Source organism: Pteronotus mesoamericanus, unplaced genomic scaffold (genome assembly GCF_021234165.1).
Source record: "Pteronotus mesoamericanus isolate MK-2021 breed Mesoamerican mustached bat unplaced genomic scaffold, CSHL_Meso_final contig_42, whole genome shotgun sequence".
Classification (NCBI taxonomy): Eukaryota; Metazoa; Chordata; class Mammalia; order Chiroptera; family Mormoopidae; genus Pteronotus; species Pteronotus mesoamericanus.
This window is the reverse complement of record NW_026555157.1, coordinates 14,098,657-14,120,272: the sequence shown is the minus strand read 5'-3', so window position 1 is coordinate 14,120,272 and position 21,616 is coordinate 14,098,657. Positions and strand designations below refer to the sequence as shown.

The 21,616-nt window shown below is 40.7% G+C and overlaps 1 protein-coding gene across 1 annotated transcript; it reads right to left on the bottom strand.

Annotated features, from left to right (window-relative positions):
* Nucleotides 1-1,014: 1,014 nt before the first annotated feature.
* Nucleotides 1,015-19,964, bottom strand: LOC129073599 (cell cycle control protein 50C-like). Its single transcript, XM_054577245.1, has 7 exons — nucleotides 19,773-19,964; nucleotides 13,554-13,664; nucleotides 8,638-8,739; nucleotides 7,322-7,409; nucleotides 6,786-6,926; nucleotides 3,916-4,125; nucleotides 1,015-1,217 (listed from the first exon to the last, which is right to left on the bottom strand). Exons 1-7 carry the CDS (start codon nucleotides 19,962-19,964, stop codon nucleotides 1,015-1,017), a joined length of 1,047 nt encoding a protein of 348 aa, XP_054433220.1.
* Between the last annotated feature and the right edge of the window lie 1,652 nt (nucleotides 19,965-21,616).

The following is a 21,616-nucleotide window of genomic DNA, read 5'->3' as shown; positions in this document are numbered from 1 at the left end:
AATATTATTCTAAGTGAAATAAGCCAGTCAGTGAAAGACAAACACCATATGATCTCACCTCTAAGTGGAATCTATTCAACAAAATAAACTAATGAATGAAATAAACCACAGGCATGGAAACACGGAGCAGACTGAACGTGACCAGAGGGGTCAGAGAAGGAGGACAATGGTGGAAAGAAGGAGAAGGGACTGGACAAAGAACATGTAGGAATGGCCCATGGACATGGACAACAGAGTGGGAATTGACTGTGGGAGAGGGGGGCGCGGTGGGGTGGGTAGAGGGGGGCAAAGGGGGAAAAATGGAGACAACTCTAATAGATTAAATATGATTTAAAAATAAAACACTTTTAAAAAGTGTGGAATTATTTAGTGTGGAGGACCGTTTTTGAGGATATCAATCACTTTCAGTGCTTTCCTCTGAACTGCATGGTGGGCCGCTGCGTTTTTTGTGCTTGAGGCACTGCCATAACCTTTGCCTTGTTTATTTTTAGCAGAGGAAACTTAGTTTTGACTCCAGAGAAAGGAGAGAACATTGACTAAATCAGTTTTCAAAATCATCCTGATCATTCCCATCAGTGGTCAGCATTGTTATAGGGTAGTCTATAAAAATTTCAAACAGCCAATAAAGACTCATGGCCTGAGCCTGACTGACGGTTGAAAGGGTTCGCCTAATCTTGGGGACCCCGCGCCTACTCACTCTTGCCTGGTGAGCTCTTAGGCACTCACCTGCCTTTAGGCACAGGGCTTTAAATAAATGTCAGAGACTTGGTTTAGAACTCAAGGATGATTTCTATTCCCCAAGGACATTTTATTATCCATAATTATGCTTTTTCCTCTTCCTCCCCCACCTCCTTCTCTTCTTCACTCTGACATCCTCATTTATCCACCCGGGATTGTACTTGGTTCATCAGTGCAGTTCCCCGTGAAGAAAAATGTCCCAGTCATTTCAAGCCTTGTCAGAAGTCTTCGGCTCCATTACTTCACCATCCATTTCTGTGATTTCTGCTTTGCTTTTTAAAGCTTGACTTGACAGCTGGGGAAGAACGTTTTCCTTTCTTTCTGCATCAGGTGAATGGCCATCATTGAAAAGGAGGCCAACCATGTCATGGCTCCTGTCACTGTGTAAGCAAGACCTAAGAACAGGCTGCTGCCTCCACTCCACGTCAGGGTGGAAAGAACAACTGATTTTTCTCCGTGGAACCCGGTTACAGGAAAGTCTAAGAAAAGATCTGTTAAGGATCTGTCTTCACACTTCTCAGCTGTACCACTGCGTAAGCTAAGTACATTTGGTTGAACCATATACAATTGCTGTTCTTGTAGGTAAAAACAAGGTTGATGATTCAATTTCATATGGTCTAGTATTTACCAAATAGTACGTTGTATCTTACTGGAATGAAATTAAGTAAAAAGAAGCCTTGCCTCTACATAGTTGTAATGCATGAAAGAGATTCCGACACAGATAGATCTGAATGACTTACGGACAAAAGAAATGAACAAATATATTTAAACCCAAGAAAATGAAAAGAATACAGATAGTTTTACAGCAAACCTAAATTTTTGTTTTATGAATCAGGAGACCCAGGGCAGGCTAAAGTCCTTCATAGACTAAGTAAGGTTTGAATTCCTACGTCAGGGAAAATTCTTCAAGAGGAATGAAGAACAAAAAATAGTGAGCTGAACGGCAAAACATTTTCGATGTGCAAACCAAACGTGGGGCATTGGTCTGGGTTTTAAAGACCAGCATCCCTCACTGCTGGGTGGAAACAGTTTGAAGTGGGTTTGCTATCGTTAGCATTTTAATGATGTCATTTTGATTATGCATGTGGTCTGGGGTTTTTAAACATCTGGTGCCTTTTGTAAACCAACTAATAAACAAATAAAGGCTTCTCATAGCAACGGCACAGGGCAGCAGCATTTCCCAGCAAAGGGCTTAAGAGGCCTCAAATCCCTTGGCAGCACACTATTTATTAAAGCACAAGTAAACTTGTTAGGAAACCAGGTCTCTCTACTTCACATCAAAATTCCTCATTGTCACCAGGTCCTTGGGTGCCACCTCCACTCATCTGCCTGTTTTCTCACTCCTTCAGCTCTGTGAGAGGTCTTTTCCTCACACAGAGAACATCTTTTCTCTGTTAGAAGTGGTAGGCATTTTCTGCAGCTCAGGCTTAGTTCTCTGTGTGAATCAGGCAGCCCATGAGGCTGGCTGAGTAATACTCACACGAGGGCTCAACCCAGGTAGAACAGAGATAGGACTGAAGCTCAAGGCTGAGGTTCTCCATGGAAGATTTAGATCTGAGAGACACCAGCTTTAAAATATGACTGTGAATGAAGTCACCCACCAGGAGAAATAGAGTGTCTCCTTTGTTTGGAACACAGACTCCCTTCCTCTTCCCCTCAACCCAAGCTCTGTCATGCACTGTGAGGACAGCAGTTCCTGATGGTTGTACCTTCTCCCCAATCCTGTTTATTGATTGCAACTAAAACTGCTTTACTGGTAAGGCCATCGCAGATAAAGATGAGGGGATTAGAAGGTCCAACTCCTTCTGATTCTAACTCATTGTCAATATTTTTTTGGGGGGGGGGGTAAGGGGGGATTTGTAAAAATCTTATTTAAAAGATAGCATTCTATGGCTTACCCTTTGATTTGTATATATAAGGCTGCAAAAGAGAGAGCCATTTATGGCTTTCATTTTTACAAACTGGAGGCCTTGCTAAAGGAAAGAACTGAAGGCAAACGGTCCTGGTCAGGAAACAAAAGAAGGCAGCAAACTGACAGGTAGATGGTGTCACATCGGTGGGGATATCTTGGACTGAGGAATGTCCCCACCCCCTTGTCAGGATGGAAGTGCCCTCACTCTACTCTTGAACAGAAAAGATGTAGCAGGGAACTGCAGCACAAGCAGCCATTCACTATCCCCAAGAATTTCTCATTCATGCTTCCCAAGGTGTAAAGAAACGGAGGAGGCATTTGGTGCTAAGGTCTTCTGTCTCGCTGGGCTCCTGCGAGCCACTCCTAACAGTGGCCCTGAGATGCCCCGGCTGATGTCTCAAAGCTGTGGACAAGCCCTGGGAACATCCTGCCTCCCAGAGAGTTCTGCCTCAGGGAGAATCAGGAAGACGCTGTAAGTCTGAAGACCAGAGTTAGTGTAAATTGTGTTTTAGTATATAGCTTTTTTAAAGATAGTGTTTGGTGTCATTTTGAAGTTAAGTCTTTTTTTGTTTTAAAGTCAAGGGTTACCTTTATATTTTTGAATTAAGTGGAAAAATTCAGAGCCTCATTTTAAAGCGTATGTCTCCAACTTGGACTGTCCATAACCAAAAGGCACAGGCCCCGGCAAGCTGGCTCACGCCTCCAAGGTGGGGGGTGGGGCGCGGCTCCTTCAGTGCAGAGCTCGGGGGCTCCCCAAGTGGGTTGGGTGAGCTGGGGCTGCCCCTCGACTCCAGGGCTCCTTTGGTCTATGGTGCTTTTGTCTCGAATAAAAGGTTCTATAGTGTCTCTCGGTTTTAGTTAGTTTTAGTCCATATTCCAGATTTACTGTTTAGCACCCCACTCTCCTTCATTTCCACGTCCTCCGTCTCACCCCGTCCTGTACAGCAGGCTTCTCCTCACGGTGTTAGATCTCTAGGCCAAGTGCTGAATCTTTCTTGGGGGACAGAAATAGTCCTTCCCTACTTGTCTGCATCTACTTACTCGATACTGGTATTAACTATTAGCTCTTAAGACAGTACACATTTGATTATATAAAATGGGGACAAATGGCTCTATGAAGGAAAGACAGTATTGTCTATGTATTTCTTTACATAGATAGATCTGAATGAAGAATAGAAAACCATAGGATGAAATAATTCAACAACTAGTACCTAGATGGACACTGATTTTCCTGCACTGCAAAAAGAAGTAGTATGAAAGGATACTGTAGGTTATGTGGAAACTGTAATTACCAGCAGGCAAGCCTTCAGTGAAATGCTGTATTCGATTGAGTCGACGGTGCAGTTTTTTGAAGGTGGGAAAGGCTGCTGTCCGCATCCACACAATGAAGTCCTCATTAATGAAGCCGTTGTTTCCAGAATCCTCTTCATCCAGCTCATAGATAGGCTTGGGCCAGTAGGGGGGCTTTGCAGTTCCTGCAGGAAGAGAATAATGGATGTGGTGGAGAAAAATCATCTACTGCCTTCAGTTTTCCTTACAATGTAGAGAATGAAATAACTTTTGGGTTCTTGAGGAGGGAGAAATAGAAATTAGTCTTTTTAAAAAAAAACATGTGTGTATATAAGTCGCCTGAGTATGCAATCATTAAAAATAATGGTTATAGAGACTCGAAGGAAATGTGGGAGGGGCATATTGGTGACATTAAAAAATCATATGTGGGTTATGTCAATGACAATCAAGACATAAATCTACTGCAGGACATCGGAATCTACTTCAAAAGTTTGTGCTTATTTTTAAGAGTGTATCCAAGGACACTGCTTTACCTCAGGTAGCTATAGAAGGTCCACTTATAGCACTATGTAGGCATGACTTTTCATTTAGATCAAATGAGTCTCCATGTAGTTTCACTTTTTTATTAGAATTTTTTTTTCTGTAATCAAAGGAAACCTCTGATGTGTTGGCTCCAGTAGCACAAAAGAACTTTGTAAACGGCTAAATGAGGCCAGCTTTACATCACTGTCTTCAGATGCTTCACAGAAATATCAGAATAAATTAATTATAATAATGGCTTGTTTATTTATTTTATTTTGATTTGGTTCTTCATGGAATCAGAGCAAAGTTTTCTGATATTCAAATTTGGAAAATAAAACCTCAGTACTATAACAAATATGACTATAAAGTCAGTTTAAAAATTCAACAATCAAATGTAAATTTTTTGGTTTTGTAGTGATAAAATAAATGAAAATTCAGTGGAGCACAACACCCGAGTGGATAATTTTCTTGGTTAGTTGAGAAATTCAAAAAGAAAGGTACTTAAAATCATTTGAAGTATATACACAATTCACAAATACACCTAAACAAGCCACAGTATTTTATTAATCAGAATAAGAGCTGTCATTGTGCAAATATGAATATTTTTATATGTCCACATTTAGAGAAACTGAACTGCAAAGTTTTTCCAATGACATGTATGCTAAATGAAAGAAATGCTTCAGCATGGTAGTAAGTGCGGTCTGCCTTTCTACACACCATCAACCGGAGTTTTAGAAATGTGTGAGCTCCTGAAGAACTAATTTGTATATCTAAGGGTGCATCCTATGATGATTGTGAACTTTGTTTAGTAAATGAGCCATATAATTTTTATTGACTTCTGTTCAAAATAGTTGAAAAAAATGTTTAAACTACCTGCAATACAGAATGCCAAAAAAACTTTAGTTTTTGAAGATTTAATAAACTGCAAAGAAAAAGATATTGAAATTTACCCCTCTAAAAGCAAGGGAATAATTTAACATATTATATGATGAGAGTGTAAAATGCATATAAGATTTAAGTTTAAATTATATAATTGTGCTTTGGAATATCTCAATGTATATTTTGATGGAGCTCCTGTTTTTAACTAAATAAATTTTCTTCTCTGCTGGAATTAGATAATATCAAGGAGGTCTAAGATCTTGTAGCATCTAAATTTAATAATACATTCAAAAGAATCATGAATAGAAAAGAATGTGAGGTCAAAAAGATAGTCCCCATGAAAATATTTGGGTTACAATACCAACATATTTCAATACAAAAACCTGAAACTGAGAATATCCTCCATTTAGTAAAATTGGTTGTGAGCATAATAGGTATCTCAGCACCTATAGGTATTTTTTCAATTAAAAAAAATTAGGGTCAAAAGAGAAGAATCAGTTTAAGGTATTAACAAATACAAATGGATTAACTATAAAATGAAACTTGAAAAAGATTATAGATAACTTTGTAAAAAAAATTAAAAAGAATATTTTAATAAAATATTTTTTAAAGAAAAATTCATTTGACAAGTACAGGGGTGTGTGATGAAGACAGATTATGGCTAAGAAACTGATAAAGTTTGTGATTATGCATCCAGAATTATTATTTTGTGTTATCTTTTTTTAAAAGAGTTTATTTATTATTTTTACAGAGAGGGGAAGGGAGGCAGAAAGAGAGGGGGTGATACATCTATCAGTTGCCTTTCGCATGTACCCCCAACTGGGGACCTGCCTGTAACCCAGGCATGTGCCCTGACTGGGAATTGAACCAGTGAACTTTCTGTTTGCAGGATGACATTCCAACCCACTGAGCCACACCAGTCAGGGCGCTTATGCTATCTTTTAATGCTTAGGTAATAAAGTAGCTTTTTAAGAAGCTGGTGTAATGTACACAGGCATGCTTTAATATTTTAAATAGCATCATTTTTAAAGTAGTTCGTAATAGAATTACAGGTCTACCAAATGATCATGTCAATTTATTGATCAATAAATACACATTTCAAATAAATATATAACTTTAGTTATTCTACACCCGCTTTCATTCTCAAAAGTGCACCAGCTCAGAGCATGAATAACATGGCCACCCTAATTGTAGACGAAGCAGCAAGTTCCTTAAAGCATTGCCTCGTTACTAACAACGGTAAACCGGGAGGGAGGCAGAAGGGCCCCAGCCGTCTCGCGTTCCCGGCAGGGGCGTGAGAGAAGTGCTCACGGGGCGGGAAAGTCAGAACCGAAAGGCAGTCAACAAAGAAGGAGGATGGAGCGGTCCTAAATATCTCCTCACACATGAAAACCGAAGTTTCTAAAAAGAAATAAAAAATATTAAGTTAATGTACGGATCTTACCTGCAAATGCACTAGGAAGATTATTGGAATATGGATTCTGGAACTTGATGAACTTATCGGTCCACCATGTAATTCCACTTGATAACATTGGGACTTTGATATATATAGATGAATTAAGGTTGTACAAAAGAATAATGGTGTCTGTAAGAAAATTAAAAATTGTGTTAGAGATGCAAGCATTTTTGCCACCTTTGACATGCAAAACTGGACATGAAAAATAAACCAGGGTTTTAGCAGACTCCACATGCCTTCATGCCATAGATGCTGGAATTACAATACTACTTTTTATTTGAAATTTCTTGCTAAGGTCCCAATTATTGAAAAATACTCTTAAACTCCATTTAACTCATGTCTGAACGACTTTGAATCTCTGGTAAGGAAGACCTTACTTGCAAATAAAATACCGTAAGTCAGTGGATAATGGATACAAAATATTTAAAAAAAACACTGCCTCACTCCTGCAGAGGGGATTTTCTGGACATTTAGGTTTCACGCTTATGAAAGGGCGCACCATGGAGAAAGAACAAATCACCTACCATTGAATATGCTATTGGCAATAGCTCCACAAGGACAGATGGGGGTCCCATTGCGGGTGTTTCTGAATGAATCACAGTTTCCGACATTCTGAAAGCACGATGATACATGATTGAGAAGTGCTTTTGGTAAACCCCTTTAGAATGTTGAAAATGAGAACACTGGTAATGTAAATCAACGCACACTAATTTATTGACACAAAGGTTATGGACTACTAACTGATTTTCCCCAGCCTTCCAGCTCACTTAGACTAGGAAATTTTTGTGTTTTAGAGAGGGGGAGTGTGTGTGTAATATTTTTCTCTTTTACAATACATGGCACACCCAATATATCTGCAGGAAGGAACTTTACCTTGCTGGCTATGTTAAATATTGCCTTAAGTCTACAATGGAATACACTTTAAAACTTGTTTTTATTGAAGTGTGATTTATATTCCAAAAGGTATAAAAATCATGAGTCCATTGCTGGATGACTTGTCATAGGGAATCTATCTACCTAAAAACCAGAATATATTTTTAAAAGAATGGTTGGGAAAAATCATTTGTTTATTACTTTCATATAATAACGTCAGTGTGGAAAAAGGGTTTCCTTCTAGCTTTTCTTGCCAGCATGCTGAATATCACCTATCAAAAATAAAATTTTGCAGTCCTAGGTTTATAAGGGTAGTCAATTAAACCAAAGGCTTTTATTCAAGTAGAGCCAAATTTATTAAAGTTGGCTGGATTGAAGGCCCCAATTATAGGAAAGGCAATGCTAGATGTAATGTGACCCAGACAAGACAAACTGCTCAAAGTTACCTTCGAAATGGATGGTGAATTCATCAACTAAAATGGGCAACTTTAAAGATAACTACAGATATTAAGTGTGAAGGAATAACATTGAAGTCAATGGGTCCATTGACTATATACCATCAACGTTATGAACAGAAACATAAAAGCCTGAATTGTGGTTGAAAGGTACTTCAAGATTTGCCCTTCTTACACATTCATTATTACAAAGATTTGAACAATCCAATATGTATCCAATTTTAATATAAAATGCTGTCAAATAAAAAAAAGGTCGGTACATGAAAGGATAATCATTTAATGGGACAAGATTCATATCACCGCTCTGAAGAGGAAAAGTTCTCCTTTTATCAATGGCAGTTATCCTGACTATCCAGCCGCTTCAATTTATGCAAGAATGAAATGAGCATTTCTGTCTTGTAAAACCACAGCTCTCAAATTTATTTTTCATACTCTCTTTTAGACTGAAAGATCCATCTGGTTTTAACAAAAGGAGTATTGCATTATGCCAAAGTTAATGAAGCCTTACTTACCTTTACATCTTTACCCATCAGCTGGATATTACTTCTAGAGAGACTATATCGATAGAGGTTCTGATGGAAGCCATACAATTTGTAGTACATGTAAACATTACCCTGTAAAGGAGAAAAGCAAAAAGTAACAGAGTAAGAAAAATAAACTGAAATATTAATAAACATGGACAGAATTTTCAAAATATGAAAAGTAGTAAAGAAAAAAATGATGGGAACTGAGTTTCTTTATATCAAACAGAAACCCAAGAAATAATTTTTAAAAAGCAACACTGGATATAATATTGAATGCCAATTGGAATGGAAAAAAATTAAAATAGAAACATAAAAATGAATGTTGGAAAATCCTGGTCAATAAAGAATTATTAAAATGATTAAATAACTTACTTCTAGTTTTTATAAGCCTACTGCACCCCTGCCTTGAAAAAATTTTTTTATAACCAGGCTTTGTATTCTCAATATATAAAATCTGACTTGACAAATATTGTCATTTCCCAGTATGCTAGAAAAAAATGTTTTGTCTAGGGGTTGTTGTAGTAGGTGACAAAGTCATGTGATTTCAAAGCAAACCCATGAAGTGTAATTCAAAATTGGAGCCACTGAACATATTTTGGTACATATGCGTGCTGGCTCTTTGTGGCCTAGTTCCTGTTGTTTTTGTTTTTTTATCCTTAGGATCTAGCACAGTACCTGGCACACAGTACTTGCCCCAAAAAAGGTGAACCGCTTGTTATGGACAAAAAGAAGGAATAATTCATTTACCCCCAAAAGGGTGATTTTCACCTTAGCTATAAGTCAACTTGTTGCTATGAGAGACATGTCTTTTCATGCCCACTGCTGTATGAGGCTGCCCAGTCGTCGGCTGCTATCATGCTTCTACCTGTACTGTCACGCACCAAGGCTCTGGAAATTCTCTAGGCTCAGACTTGATAGAGGTTTTACTAATAGCATATATAATGCAAAAGAAATAGCCAGTGTAGCTGTTTATAATTAATATAGGAGCTACCTCCAAAATAATAAGGCCTATATCCAAAAATATATGACAGCATAACATTTATTTTAAGTGCCTTCCATATGTTACATGCTATATTCAGTGCCAGAAATACAAAAGTAATTCTTCGCGATCCCCCAAGTCAATTGGTTTTCTTACACTATACAAACACAGCACTTGGAAAGGTTTTGGCCCCGCCCTTAAGACCTTTAGGAAGCTGAGCATGGAAAATGGAAGCTGGTACCCAAGGCAGGCTGGAAATAAAGGTAACGGTAAGTGTGGCCAGTTACAGAAAACAGCAAAAACCGGCGAGCTTAGTCACTTGTAAGAGAAAAACCCGTGGAACACTGAGAAGGGGAGATGCTGGGTCATGACAAAGAGGCAGCCTGCCACACGCTAGACAGAGAGCAGGGACGTGAAGGTGAACAAGCCAGGCGTGGCGGGAATGGCTGATCACATTTCCTCGCCCAAAGAGGAAACCGCTGTTGTTGACCCTTAACTGTAAAAAAACATGAAATCCACAGAAAGGAATTTACCGTACATTTTCTTGGAAGCTAAAAAGAGAATCCTACTTACCCAAAGCTATATATTCATATAAATGATAAAATAAATAGGCAGAGAACACTCAGCACACTATGGACAGGAGTGTTTTTATAATCTCTTTTCAATGATTCTTGGCCCAAGATTTGGTTTAACAAGGCCTCAAAGATCATCTTTTTGATTAGTTCTGGAGGCACACACTTTATTAAGGAGTATCCCCTCTTTACAACAGTGGCACTTGGTGCAGGATCCTGAGTTTAGGGCCGAGAGTCTTACGTGGAGTCATCGCCGAGCACACGCCTCGTGTGCTAACTGTGGAGTGGAAAGCCTTGTCATTGCCCTAAGTAGTGGGTTGGATTTTTACGGGAAAGCCATTGCCTGAAAGGAATGGTTAGCAGCTGGTAATGCTTCATTGGCCTTTAGGGTTTCAAAGACTACAGACAGATGGGAACTGAAGTCCTTCGGATCTTTTTCTTCAAAAATTTAAGAACTCTGAGCCCCCAAGAAGGAACAACACTGCTTGACATATTGACTTCAGCTTCCTGACTTCCATACTGTGAGAGAATAAATTTCTATTTTATTTCCATCTATCTATCCTCCCCCAAAGTAAGTGACAGTCACTTTTACTTTGGAGGCAGCATGAGGAACCGAGGAAGACAAGAAAGGGTATAGCTGTAGAGAACTAGAATTTTGACCTATAATAAAAGAATAATAAAAATTTGTAAAGCTTCCCCCCACTGGCTTTATATAGATTTCAGTTATAACTCAAGAACAACTCAGTAATTTCCTTATAATTTATATCTGACTTACAAAAATGATTAGAGCTACCCATAATCAATACAGATATATTTGAAATATTACTGACAGCAACATACTTTCTTCTGGGTTTAAGGGGGGAATAAAAAAGAGACACATAAAAACCAAAGCTTACTAGAGCATAAAGCCATGTACTTTAGCACTTTACCTTTCCTCCATTCACTTAATATTTTAGCAAACATTTTCTGCACATCTATCATGTGAAATATATTGCGCTATGTGCTGTGGAGGAAGAGAAGATTCATATGATCATTCAATAAACATTAATTGAGTACCAACAGTGTGCCAGGCACTGTTATGGGTGCTCACGATACAATAGTGATCGACAAAAAACAATACATGTTTATAATAAACTGTTAATTTCTACAGCATATTAGAAGGCAGTAAGTACTATGGAAAAAACAGAAATCACAGCAAAGTAACAAGGATCAGGAGTGCAAGAGGGGAGGGAGTAGACAAGCCATAGTGTGAGACAGGTTGGCCAGCGTAGGCCTTGCTAAAGTGAGAACCGAGCCAAGACCTGCAGGAGGCAGGGGAGTTCACCGAGTGGATATCAGGCACAAGGCAAGAGTATGTCCCGCTTGTCTGAAGAATGAGGAGTCAGTGTGGTTGGTGCGGAGGTGGGTGGAATAGAATGGAGGGGTCAGGTCAGAGAGGAAATACAAAATGAAATCATGTAGGGCCTTGTAAAGCCTTAGGCTTTTTCACTTAGTGGAAAGAGGGGCTATTGCAAGAATTTGTAAGCAAAGGAATAACATAACATGACTTATGCTTTAAAAAGCTTACTCTAGCTGCTCTATTGACACACTGATATAAGCAGGAAGACCTGTTAGGAGATTATTGCAGAAATTCAGGTGTGAGTAGAATGTGGCACGGAGCTAGGTAGTAGCAGCAGAGGTGTGGAGAAGTGGGCGGACTCTGGATATACAGGGTTCGGCACAAATAACAGCCCCCTCCCTTTTTTAATTACAAAACCATAAACATGTAATTCTGTAACGTAACAACATCACAGTCAGGCACACCATATGACATTTTAGGTGAAATGTTCAAATCAAATCTTTAAATTATTACAACCATATTATTACCCTACCAACCCCAGGCAAGCAGGCTTTACTTCTGCCGGACCCTGTATTTTGAAGGTAAACAGGAAGGATTGGGTGTGCGGTGTCAGAGAATGGAAGGAGTCAAGAATGACTCCTGGGTCCTTGGCCTGGGTGCCAGAAGGATGGAGCTGCTATCAGCTGAGGCTGAGAAGTCTATGGGTGGAATAGGGGTTTTTTTCCCCACCCAGGGGAGATATGGGTGTCAGGAGTTCAGTTTTGGAAATGTTGAGCTTCATATATCTGTTAGTCATCCAAATTTAGACATCAGGAAGGTGATTGGAAACACAAGTGTGGATATTGGAAGAGAAGTTTGGGCTAGAGATATAAAAGAGTGTTGGCAATAGATGGCATTCAAAGCCAGGAGGTTGATGATGTTTCCAAGGAGTGAGTGCACATACAGACGGGGTGACCGAAGACTAAGACTAAAACTCTGCAGCTCTCAACACAGAGTTTGAGGAAAACACGAGGAGCAGCAAAGAAACCACAGGAGGGCAGCCAGAGAGCTAGGAGGAAGTCCAGGAGAGTGTGGTGTCCTGAAAGCCAAGAGAAGAAAGTGTGTCAAGGACAAGGGAGTGATCCACCACCTGTGCCCGGTGGGCTGCCAAAGCACCAAGGCCTCGCTGTTGCATTTGTCCACATGGAAGTCATCAGTAACCTTGCAATTTCACTGAGCCTTGCTGAAACTTTCTTAAGAATACACTACTGTCTAAGATCTAGCTTCCCTCCTTCTTTTCCCTTCCCTCCCCGCTTCCTTCCCCTTTACAGGGGTCAGAGCTGTGTTGTGGTCTGACAGCTCCCTCAGCCTCCTCCGGCCCTCTCCCCATTTTCCCTTATGAGCAGTTCCCACAGTAAATCTCTTGCATGTCTAATCCTGTCTTGGCGTCAGCTTCTCAGAGGACCTGGGCTAACTAACACATGACTTTAATCATCCCAAGAGTTGAGACTCTTACTATTTCTTTGGCATCTCTTTCAGTGCCTGACAGCCAGGCCAAGACTGGCCTTAGGGATTAGGCAATTGCAGATGCACAATGACTTGGGGGAACCCAAGGAGAGTCCCACGAGGTGTGACCCCTGACACTAACTCACTGTGTGACCTTGGTCAAGTCACTTAACCTCTCAGCCCATTGATTTTCTCACTATAAAATGAGTGGTTAGATGCCACGATCTCTACAATTCCCTCTTGTGCTGACATTGGAGTAAAACCTGTTTGATTGATATTAAGGATTATGTTACAAAGTTGGGTAAGTAAAGAATCTGGAAACTTAAAAACAAAGGAGAACAAAATTCCAAAGGAGAAAAAAGGGAGGAAGAGTCATACATGAACTCAAAACTCTATAAGATCCCCCTACACCCACCCTGCATTATTTTTTGTATTTTTGGTTTTGAGAAGCATTCGGTGGAAATCATGAACTTCTGGAATAGGAAGAAATCAGCATATAGCCAGCTGAAGTCTCTTGAATTTCACTTACTTGCATTGGGTCTGGCAGGTAAAAAGGAATGGAGCAGGTGCATTCTTTGTCAAAATTAATGGCGTTTTCCCGCAGTTCTGCACAATTTGCACATATATTTGTGTAATTAATCTGTCAGGTAGGAAAAAGAAAAATTAAGAAGACTTGACTTTGGGTCCTGGTCAGGCAGCTCAGTTGCTTAGAGCGTCATTCTGATACACCACGGTTGCGGGTTCTAGTGTATTTTCGGTCAGGGCACATATAAAAATCAACCAATGAATGCCTAAATAACTGGACCAACAAATCGATGCCCCTCTCTCTTCCCCCCTTTTCCTCTCTCTCTAAAATCAATAAGTAAAATTTTAAAAAGAAATAAAAGAAGAAATTCCTTAATTAAAAAAGAATTGACTTTGGGTGGTGGACACACTATGCAATATACAGATGATGTATCAGAGAACTGTACACTTGAAACCTATATAATCTTACTAACCATTGTTACACTAATAACTTTACTTAAAAAAAAGAAATTACATGACTGTATGTCTTAAAATTCAAGCCCTGAGTTCACCAAAGCCTTCAAGCTGTGTGGGTCAAGGGCATGTTGTCTGGCCGTGAATACAGGGCAGCCCACTGTGCGGGATGTGTATTTCTGCAGACGCTCTAGAGGAGTGGGTCTTCCTGCTGTCTTTCATTTTGGGACCTGCAGCATTTTGCCACTGACTGGAATTCAGTGTTTTTATTGCATATTTATGTAACCTGTTGTGATGAAGCCTTATGCCTGGATCATAAAGAGGTGTCATTAGGAAAGTATTAGTCAACGTCTCATAAGAACTGGGCCTATGGCCTGTGTCTAATCAGCTTTATGGGGAAGTCACTTCACTGTTTTTCCATTTTATTGTATGGAAAATATTTATACTAATGAATTCTTCTACATGGCATATAGAGGAAGTTATTAAAAATGACCAAACGTAGAAAAAGAACTGTTTCCAAAATGTAGGCTTATTGACATGTGTGGAATCATTCTGATTTTAAAATATTGTTACATCTGTTTTTTAAAAGTAGAGTGGACGCTATAAAAAAAGGGTAGTATGTCTCGAATGAGCGAACCCTGTGAGCTCTGGCTGAGGGACTCAGTTATGTGAAGGTGCAGCTGGAGGAAGAGGCCGGAAATGCTCCTCTCAGGTGCCCAGGGGTTGTTGTGGGTGCTGCTGTGGGCTTCTGCTTTCCCTCAGTGTGTTGGAAAGCACTTAGAAGACGACACTGAAGACCTTCAGAATGTTACCTTCAGAAAGGAAATGGATCCCAGTGTATCCAGACCAAGTGGTTTTGAATACTCAATGTATATGATGGAACCAGTCACATCACTAATAAGTCTGTTATCCAAGGGTGTAGGAATAACATACATTGGACCCAAGGTTACCTGACACCTTCTCAGCATTTCCACAGGCAGACCCAGGATTTGCAGCAGTTAGTCAGAAAATTTTCACAGACTCAGAATGCTTATTAGAAGCCATAACCCTGCCAGTCCCCTGGAAAGGACCATCCACCAGGGAGGTACTCTCAGAACGTAAAGCCAAGTACCCGTCAAGTAGTCCGGGATGAAAGGTGGTGGCCTGGCTGTTACTATGGACTATCCTGTCCAACCTTTTGTGGATACACCAAGTGACACAAACTCATCCTGGAAATCTGTCTGGAGACAGCAGGACTGGAGGCAGCTGGAATGACTTTTTATAAGATCAGGTCAAATGAGGTTTACTGTCTTATTTCTCCCTTATGTGTTCAAACTTAAAGAAAAATATATTGATACTTAACTCCGCTGATGAATTTGCAGTATTTTTAACTGTTGTTTCAGTCTTAAAATTTTTAAAAGGAAGATGTTATTTTAGAACTGACAAAGTAACAAAGAACATATTTGGTGGAGAAAAAAGAAGATTATGGGAATGGGGGAGGAGCTAGGAAACAAGGGAGTGACTTTCTCCTTGGTAAACTGCCAGTGGGATTTAGGATTCTTTGCAAGAGAAAATTACAAGACAGAAGTAATTTTAACTCCTTGCAAAACCACTTGGCGTTTTGAAGCCAAATAGATAAAGTGTTAATACTAAATTAAAGATTAGCCAAAAGGCTACTTAATTGTATTTAGATGCTTATATTAATGGAAATCATTCTTTTAACAGACAGCAATATAACGGGGCGTGGACTGGGGGTCCCCGAAAATAGCAAAGCATATTCCCCGCAAACCTGGATTGGGAGAAGGGGGAGAAGACGGTATGGCTGACATTTAAGGTACTTTGCATAACCATGGCAAGTTAATAGCTATGCTGCCTCCCGGGACAAATGGAGTAAATGACTTTAAGACCTATCGTGACTCTGAGATAGCCAGGGGAGGCAGATGCTCCTGTGTCAGAGGGAACTCTTTCCCTGACTAAAGAGGGCAGCCAAAAGGAGGTAAAAGATATGGGAGAACTAGCAAAAGCAGCACATCATAGGAGAGGCTGGATATGAGGTCACATAGGAAGTTCCAAGACAAGCATTTAAAATAAGGCTGGGCTGAAAGAGAAGGAAATTGCACCATGCAGCCTGGTGTAGGGAGGAAGAAGGAGCCATGCGGTCTGTAGTGAAGTAGTAGAAGCCATGAAAGGGTGTAAGAAGAGCTGATGGAGCTGTCTGGGACCTGCCTAACCAGACAGCACAGGTTTGTGGGAGATGCCTGGGGCACGGACTGAACTGTGACCGGGAATGCAGACTTCTGCTTCTCTGAAGAACATACAGAGAAGCCACTCTCTTGGGCATGTGCCTCCCTGCACTCCACCCTGCTCCAGTGTAACACGGCACACGGTTCCCTGAAGCACTACATGGAGGCTGAGGACAACGTGCCTCAGATCCTGAAGGAGCGAGCTGCTGTGAGAGGGGACGGGGACTTTGAAACCCACGTGTGCACATTCCAGAGGGAATGGAGAATGGTTTGCGTAGCCAGCTTAAGAACAGATAAGGATATGGGGAACTTCCGTGCATGGTTTTTGCTTATAGCCTGGCAGGGAGTAGGGGAAGTGCTGGGTCTCATGGGAGAGCAGGGCTCGGGGGAGGCGTGCTCTCAGCCCCCCAAGAATGGAATCCTGTAGATAAAAACCAATTTCCTTCAATACTAATTGTTGGGTCATGCATCAAGGCACCACGTGGATGAGACCCAGTTTGTTCCTTTACAGAGGGTTTGAACTATTATTTTGTAAAATATCGATGCCTTTTCTGTTGGTGAAGCTGCATTCTAATTTTTAGAAAGCTTTAAAGAATAACACTGTTATTGCAGTTGAGAGCTGGCACACTGAACCGTGACCAAGGAAACTGGGATCCTAGTTCAGCCAGTCCCTGACCTGAGTTAAATACTTAAACTCTAGGGACCACACTCTGTTCATCAGCATCATTTCATCTAGCAATTGATTGGTCTGCGAGGTCTGTGGAAGAAAAGGGGCCACATGCAAAACCTGACAAGCTCAGGGGAGGCCTATGTGGCAGCCTTACAAACTCAGAGACCTGACCACATAGGATGGTCTGAAATTAAAACTTTTTAAATAGAAGCAATTCATGGTAGGTCGTCATGTCCTAGGCTGGTATTTTTCCCTAACAATGGCCAGTCTTTACCTTAACTGAACCTGTCTTTTGTCTTTTTTGCATCTACGATAACATACCTTTGGAATGTCCAATTTCCTTTTTCCATACCCTCAAAGGACAGGCCATGCACCAAGGGGAGACCATAGATCTCCCCATTGTTATTGTCATCATGTTAATAGTCAACTGCTAACTATCCTGTACACACCTATGTAAAAGTTGTGTCTATCATTTTACTTTTTATCCAATCCCAATGGTTCCCCCCACCTTTGCTTTCCCCCACCTCCTTAATCTATCACCAATGGATTTCTTGTAACTCCCTTGCCTCCTCTTTTGATTGTAATGGTAAAAAAAGGTACTAAACTGCCATTCTCCAGAGCATTTCTCAGTCTTTTGAGATTTTGCTTCCTGGCAATTGTTATCAGTTGCTCAACCAAAAATTCTCTACAGGTTTGAATGTTTCTCATGTTGACAGGTCATTGTAGTAGTACACATCTACTCCATGGATTCTGTCAATGCAGAATTAGGAAAAAAATGTGTTTCATGGCCAAATGATTCTTGAGTAGACGATACCTAAGGTGCTTTCTAGCTCGAAATATTTTATGAGGAAAACATAACTCTTATCTATTGTCTACTTTGGTGCTCAGATGGACTTGTAAGCCTATAGCTCTAATATGACAGCAAAGATTCTAGTCGGTTCCACATGGAATTTTGGAGGAGCAGAAATGGTTGTTCTTGCCCCGCCAAAATTCTCCAAAAAGGGCACTTCCCGTTGTGCCCCAGGGCTAAGTGAGAAGAGCAAAGCCCACGCAGAACTTTTTTCAACTAGGTCTGTGCTTGATCACGCTGGCCTGGGGTATGTGCTTCGTCTTATCACCCAATGTAGTGAAACACTTCCATGTGCAAGAGGGGAGCCCGCTCTCTGGGTGGTTTCTGGTTTTCTTGTATAAAAGCAAAGTGTTAGAAACCATTCTGTCTGAAGTGACTGAAAGGAAAAAGTCAGTGGGAAAACCCCCTTCACATTATGATAAAAGCATTCTGTTGAAAGTTTTGCAGAGGGGCCTTCGAGAAGCATGGAGTGAGGTCCTCCTCACATGCAGGAGGTGACATCTTTCGGCATCAGCTGCCTCTTCATGAAGGCTGCACTTCACAGTGGGTGGGGCGGGCCGTCAGAGGGAAGGAAGCAGGGAGGGTAAAGGAAGAGGGGCGATGACAACAAGGAAAGGGGCTGGTGAAGAAGAAAACAGAACAGTTAACAGGAGGAGCTGTTTGTAGAAATGAATATTAACCTTGTAAGCCAATTACTTTGTTATCCCCTTCCACAAGGCAAGTTTAATTTCTTTCTGCCATTTTGCCTCTGCCACCTGGTGGAGCCTGCTGGTTTACAAATCACACTGGAGGACTCAAAAGATTTAGGGGCACTTGATTCCTGGAGAGATAAGATGCTGGCAGCTGAAAGAGGGCAGCAGAAAATATAAGTAGAAAGGCAATAGGAGGAATAGGATCAGAACCGATATTCTCCTTTTTGAAGTCTTCACTATTTGCAATAATTCATTCTTTTCATACATTTGCGCCTATTACGCGCTGGGCAATGTACGAGGGAGGGATTGTGGATACTGGGTACAAGCCAGCCGTGGCTGAGCTCTCTATTCTTACCACACAGTCTTACCTACTCTATCATTATTAGCTCACTGAGGGCAGAAATCAACTTTTACTTATCTGACTCATCTGCATACCCAACAGCACTCTTTGCACCATCACATAATCACGAATATTAAGTCAGTGTTGACATGCTTGGCCTTCATAATTTTGCCGCTAGCCACGTGGGGAGATGGAACAGGTCAGCTTTCCATGACTGCCTTTGGAGTGAAGGTCACACAGTTTGGGATGTCTGGTAATCTGCTCAGAGCTGATTTAAATAAGACATTCATCTACTTCATTTGACTGAATATGGGCATGGCCGATTTAGCCTTAGACCAGCTCTTCTTCCCCTCCCCAGCCCAGCTTCCGGGGAAGAGGGGTTTCATCCTCCAGGAGCTTGTTAATCATATTGGCAAAAGGCTTGTGACTGAGGTGTATGCCCTTCGCTTCAGCTTTTCTCACCGAGTAGAGCTTGTCTTATTTTGCTAAGTGTCCTTAAAGAGGTCAGAAAGATTTGGTTTCTTGCCTTCCCTAGATTAAAGTGATGATCTCAGAGAGAGTTCATTTGCAAACACATAGTCACTATGCTTGAAAGTGGCAAAATTGAAGACCTCTATCTTTGGCTCTTTGCTGTTTTTATTAGCATTTTTCATGGGCACCTGGCAGTCATTTGGCCTTGCCTCTCCTCCTCCCACCTCTATCAATTGCTTGCTTAGTCCTCTGCCAACAAAAAAACCTTCTGACCTTCGCAGACCCCTGTTATCCAAGCATGGCTGGGCTGACCAGTGAGAGGAACTGCCCTAAAGAGGGAACACGGACGAGTGAAGCTCCCACACAGAGGCTCTGGCACCGCCAGCACCTGCCAGCTGAAGCAGGGATGGTCTAGTCTCATTTAGTTCCCTGTTGAGGGGCTGTGCACTCAAATGGAACACTCATCTGTAGTCCCAAAGCAGAAACTTCTTAAAAATTGCATTAAACATGTAAGGGGAGACAGACCTCTATCTCCTTGATGCTCTTTGCAGACAATATAAGGACGATGCCAATGCCAAGGCAGAATGCTCCTGTGGCAAAAAAGCCAGAGAGGACTTTGGTGGCCGAGAGCTGCAGCCGGTAGGCAGGTAATCGCTGCTGCTTCAAGGCAGTGCTGTCTGGCAATCTGGACCGGCAACTCTGGGATGTCCTGTCCATTTTGGTTCTGCAGGTGACCGAGATACACTTTTAAGTCATTTATAACATTACTACTCGTAGTAATTCCACAAAATGGTAATATTAACTTAAGAATGTTGTGAACCCCCCTTTGTAGTGACAGTCTTTTGACTTCCTGAACTATTTCTTAACCAGACTTGACATTTAGCAGGAGAGCAGCTTTCTTCAATCAGCCACTATGTGGTATATTTTACTTATAGGCTCAAAAATCTTGTGCCAGGTGCCATCCTGAGGAGGAATACTCAGCAGCAGGGTCTGGGTAAAGCAACATCTGGTGACACTGGGAAGTAGTTCCAAAGCAGCTTCTAGGGTGTGGTAACTAATTCAAGGCAAGACCTTCCTGAAAGAGGGAAAATGAATTTATCTTTAAAAACCTGCATAAGGCCTTGGAAATTAATACAAAAAATAAGTTAGTGTTGTCAGCTTTTTCCAAATGTGGCTATTCCATAACATGAATATAAATTAAGTTGGAAAATGCCTTCAGATTACAGCTAACTTTTCTATTTGTGATAACAAGAAAGAGAGATGCAAACAGGGATTGTAGACTACAGATATCTAGTCTCAACAGCTTCCCTTTTTTTCCATCCACAAGAAAGGCTATAGAAAAAAAAAAAAAAAAAGGTAGATTAAAATCTCTCTCCTAACATTTTCCCAAGTGTATGCTTTGGAGTAGCCCAAATGAGGCAAAAGAAAGATAATGATTAAATGTTCAACATATAATATGGTATTATTGTTTTTTTCTTACATATTAGAAATCCACTAACACTATTTTCATTAGGTTGTTAATTACTTCCTTTTCTTTAGGATGTATTTAAGATGTAGAATTAGGATTTTTAAAAGATTAGGTGAATTTCTAATCCTCTTTTATTTACATTAAGCGGGGAAGCCACACTGGACAATTTTTGTATTAAGGAAGGTAATGACTTTGAGAAATGTACCTAGTTTAAAAGAATACAAAATAAATGCAAATACTTACACTAGGAGGTTTCCAATTCAGAGTCAAAGCTTCCCACTTACAAATCTGGGGGGGAAAGAGCACACCAGCTGTGGAAATGATTTTTCAGTATGTCATTTCAATCTGGCTTGGAGGTGGTGACGTGTGGTGTGGCTATTGATATCAGGCGGCCTTGCGTAAGACGACGGCAGTGAACACTTCTAGTTTACATCTACTGTTTGTTTTAATAAATAAATATGGTCAAAAGCTTGGGTTTAAAAGCCTGTAACAGCCTATAAGATTAGGTTATATGCACAAGGTTGGCCCACAAAATATCAGGCATGTTTGCAATCTAGGTACTTGATCCAACATTGGTTGGGATTCTACTACATAGTTAAATGCCTAGCAAAAGGGTCACTATAGTAACAAACCAGTAAGAACAGTATCTTTTAGGCTTTTTATAAAATAACAAAGCCATACTAATCAAAATCCCAAACTAAAGGAGGTTGGGGGGGGAGATAGCAGGGGGGAGAGAGAGAGAGCGAGAGAGCGAGGGGGGGGGGAGAGAGAGAGAGAGAATTTTAAGAATTGGCTCACATGGTTAAAGAGGCTGGCAAGTCCAAAATCTGCAGAGCCGATGTCCCGGTTTGAAGGCCATCAGCCAGGAAGAGCTGATGTTTCAGTTGGAAGGCAGAATTCT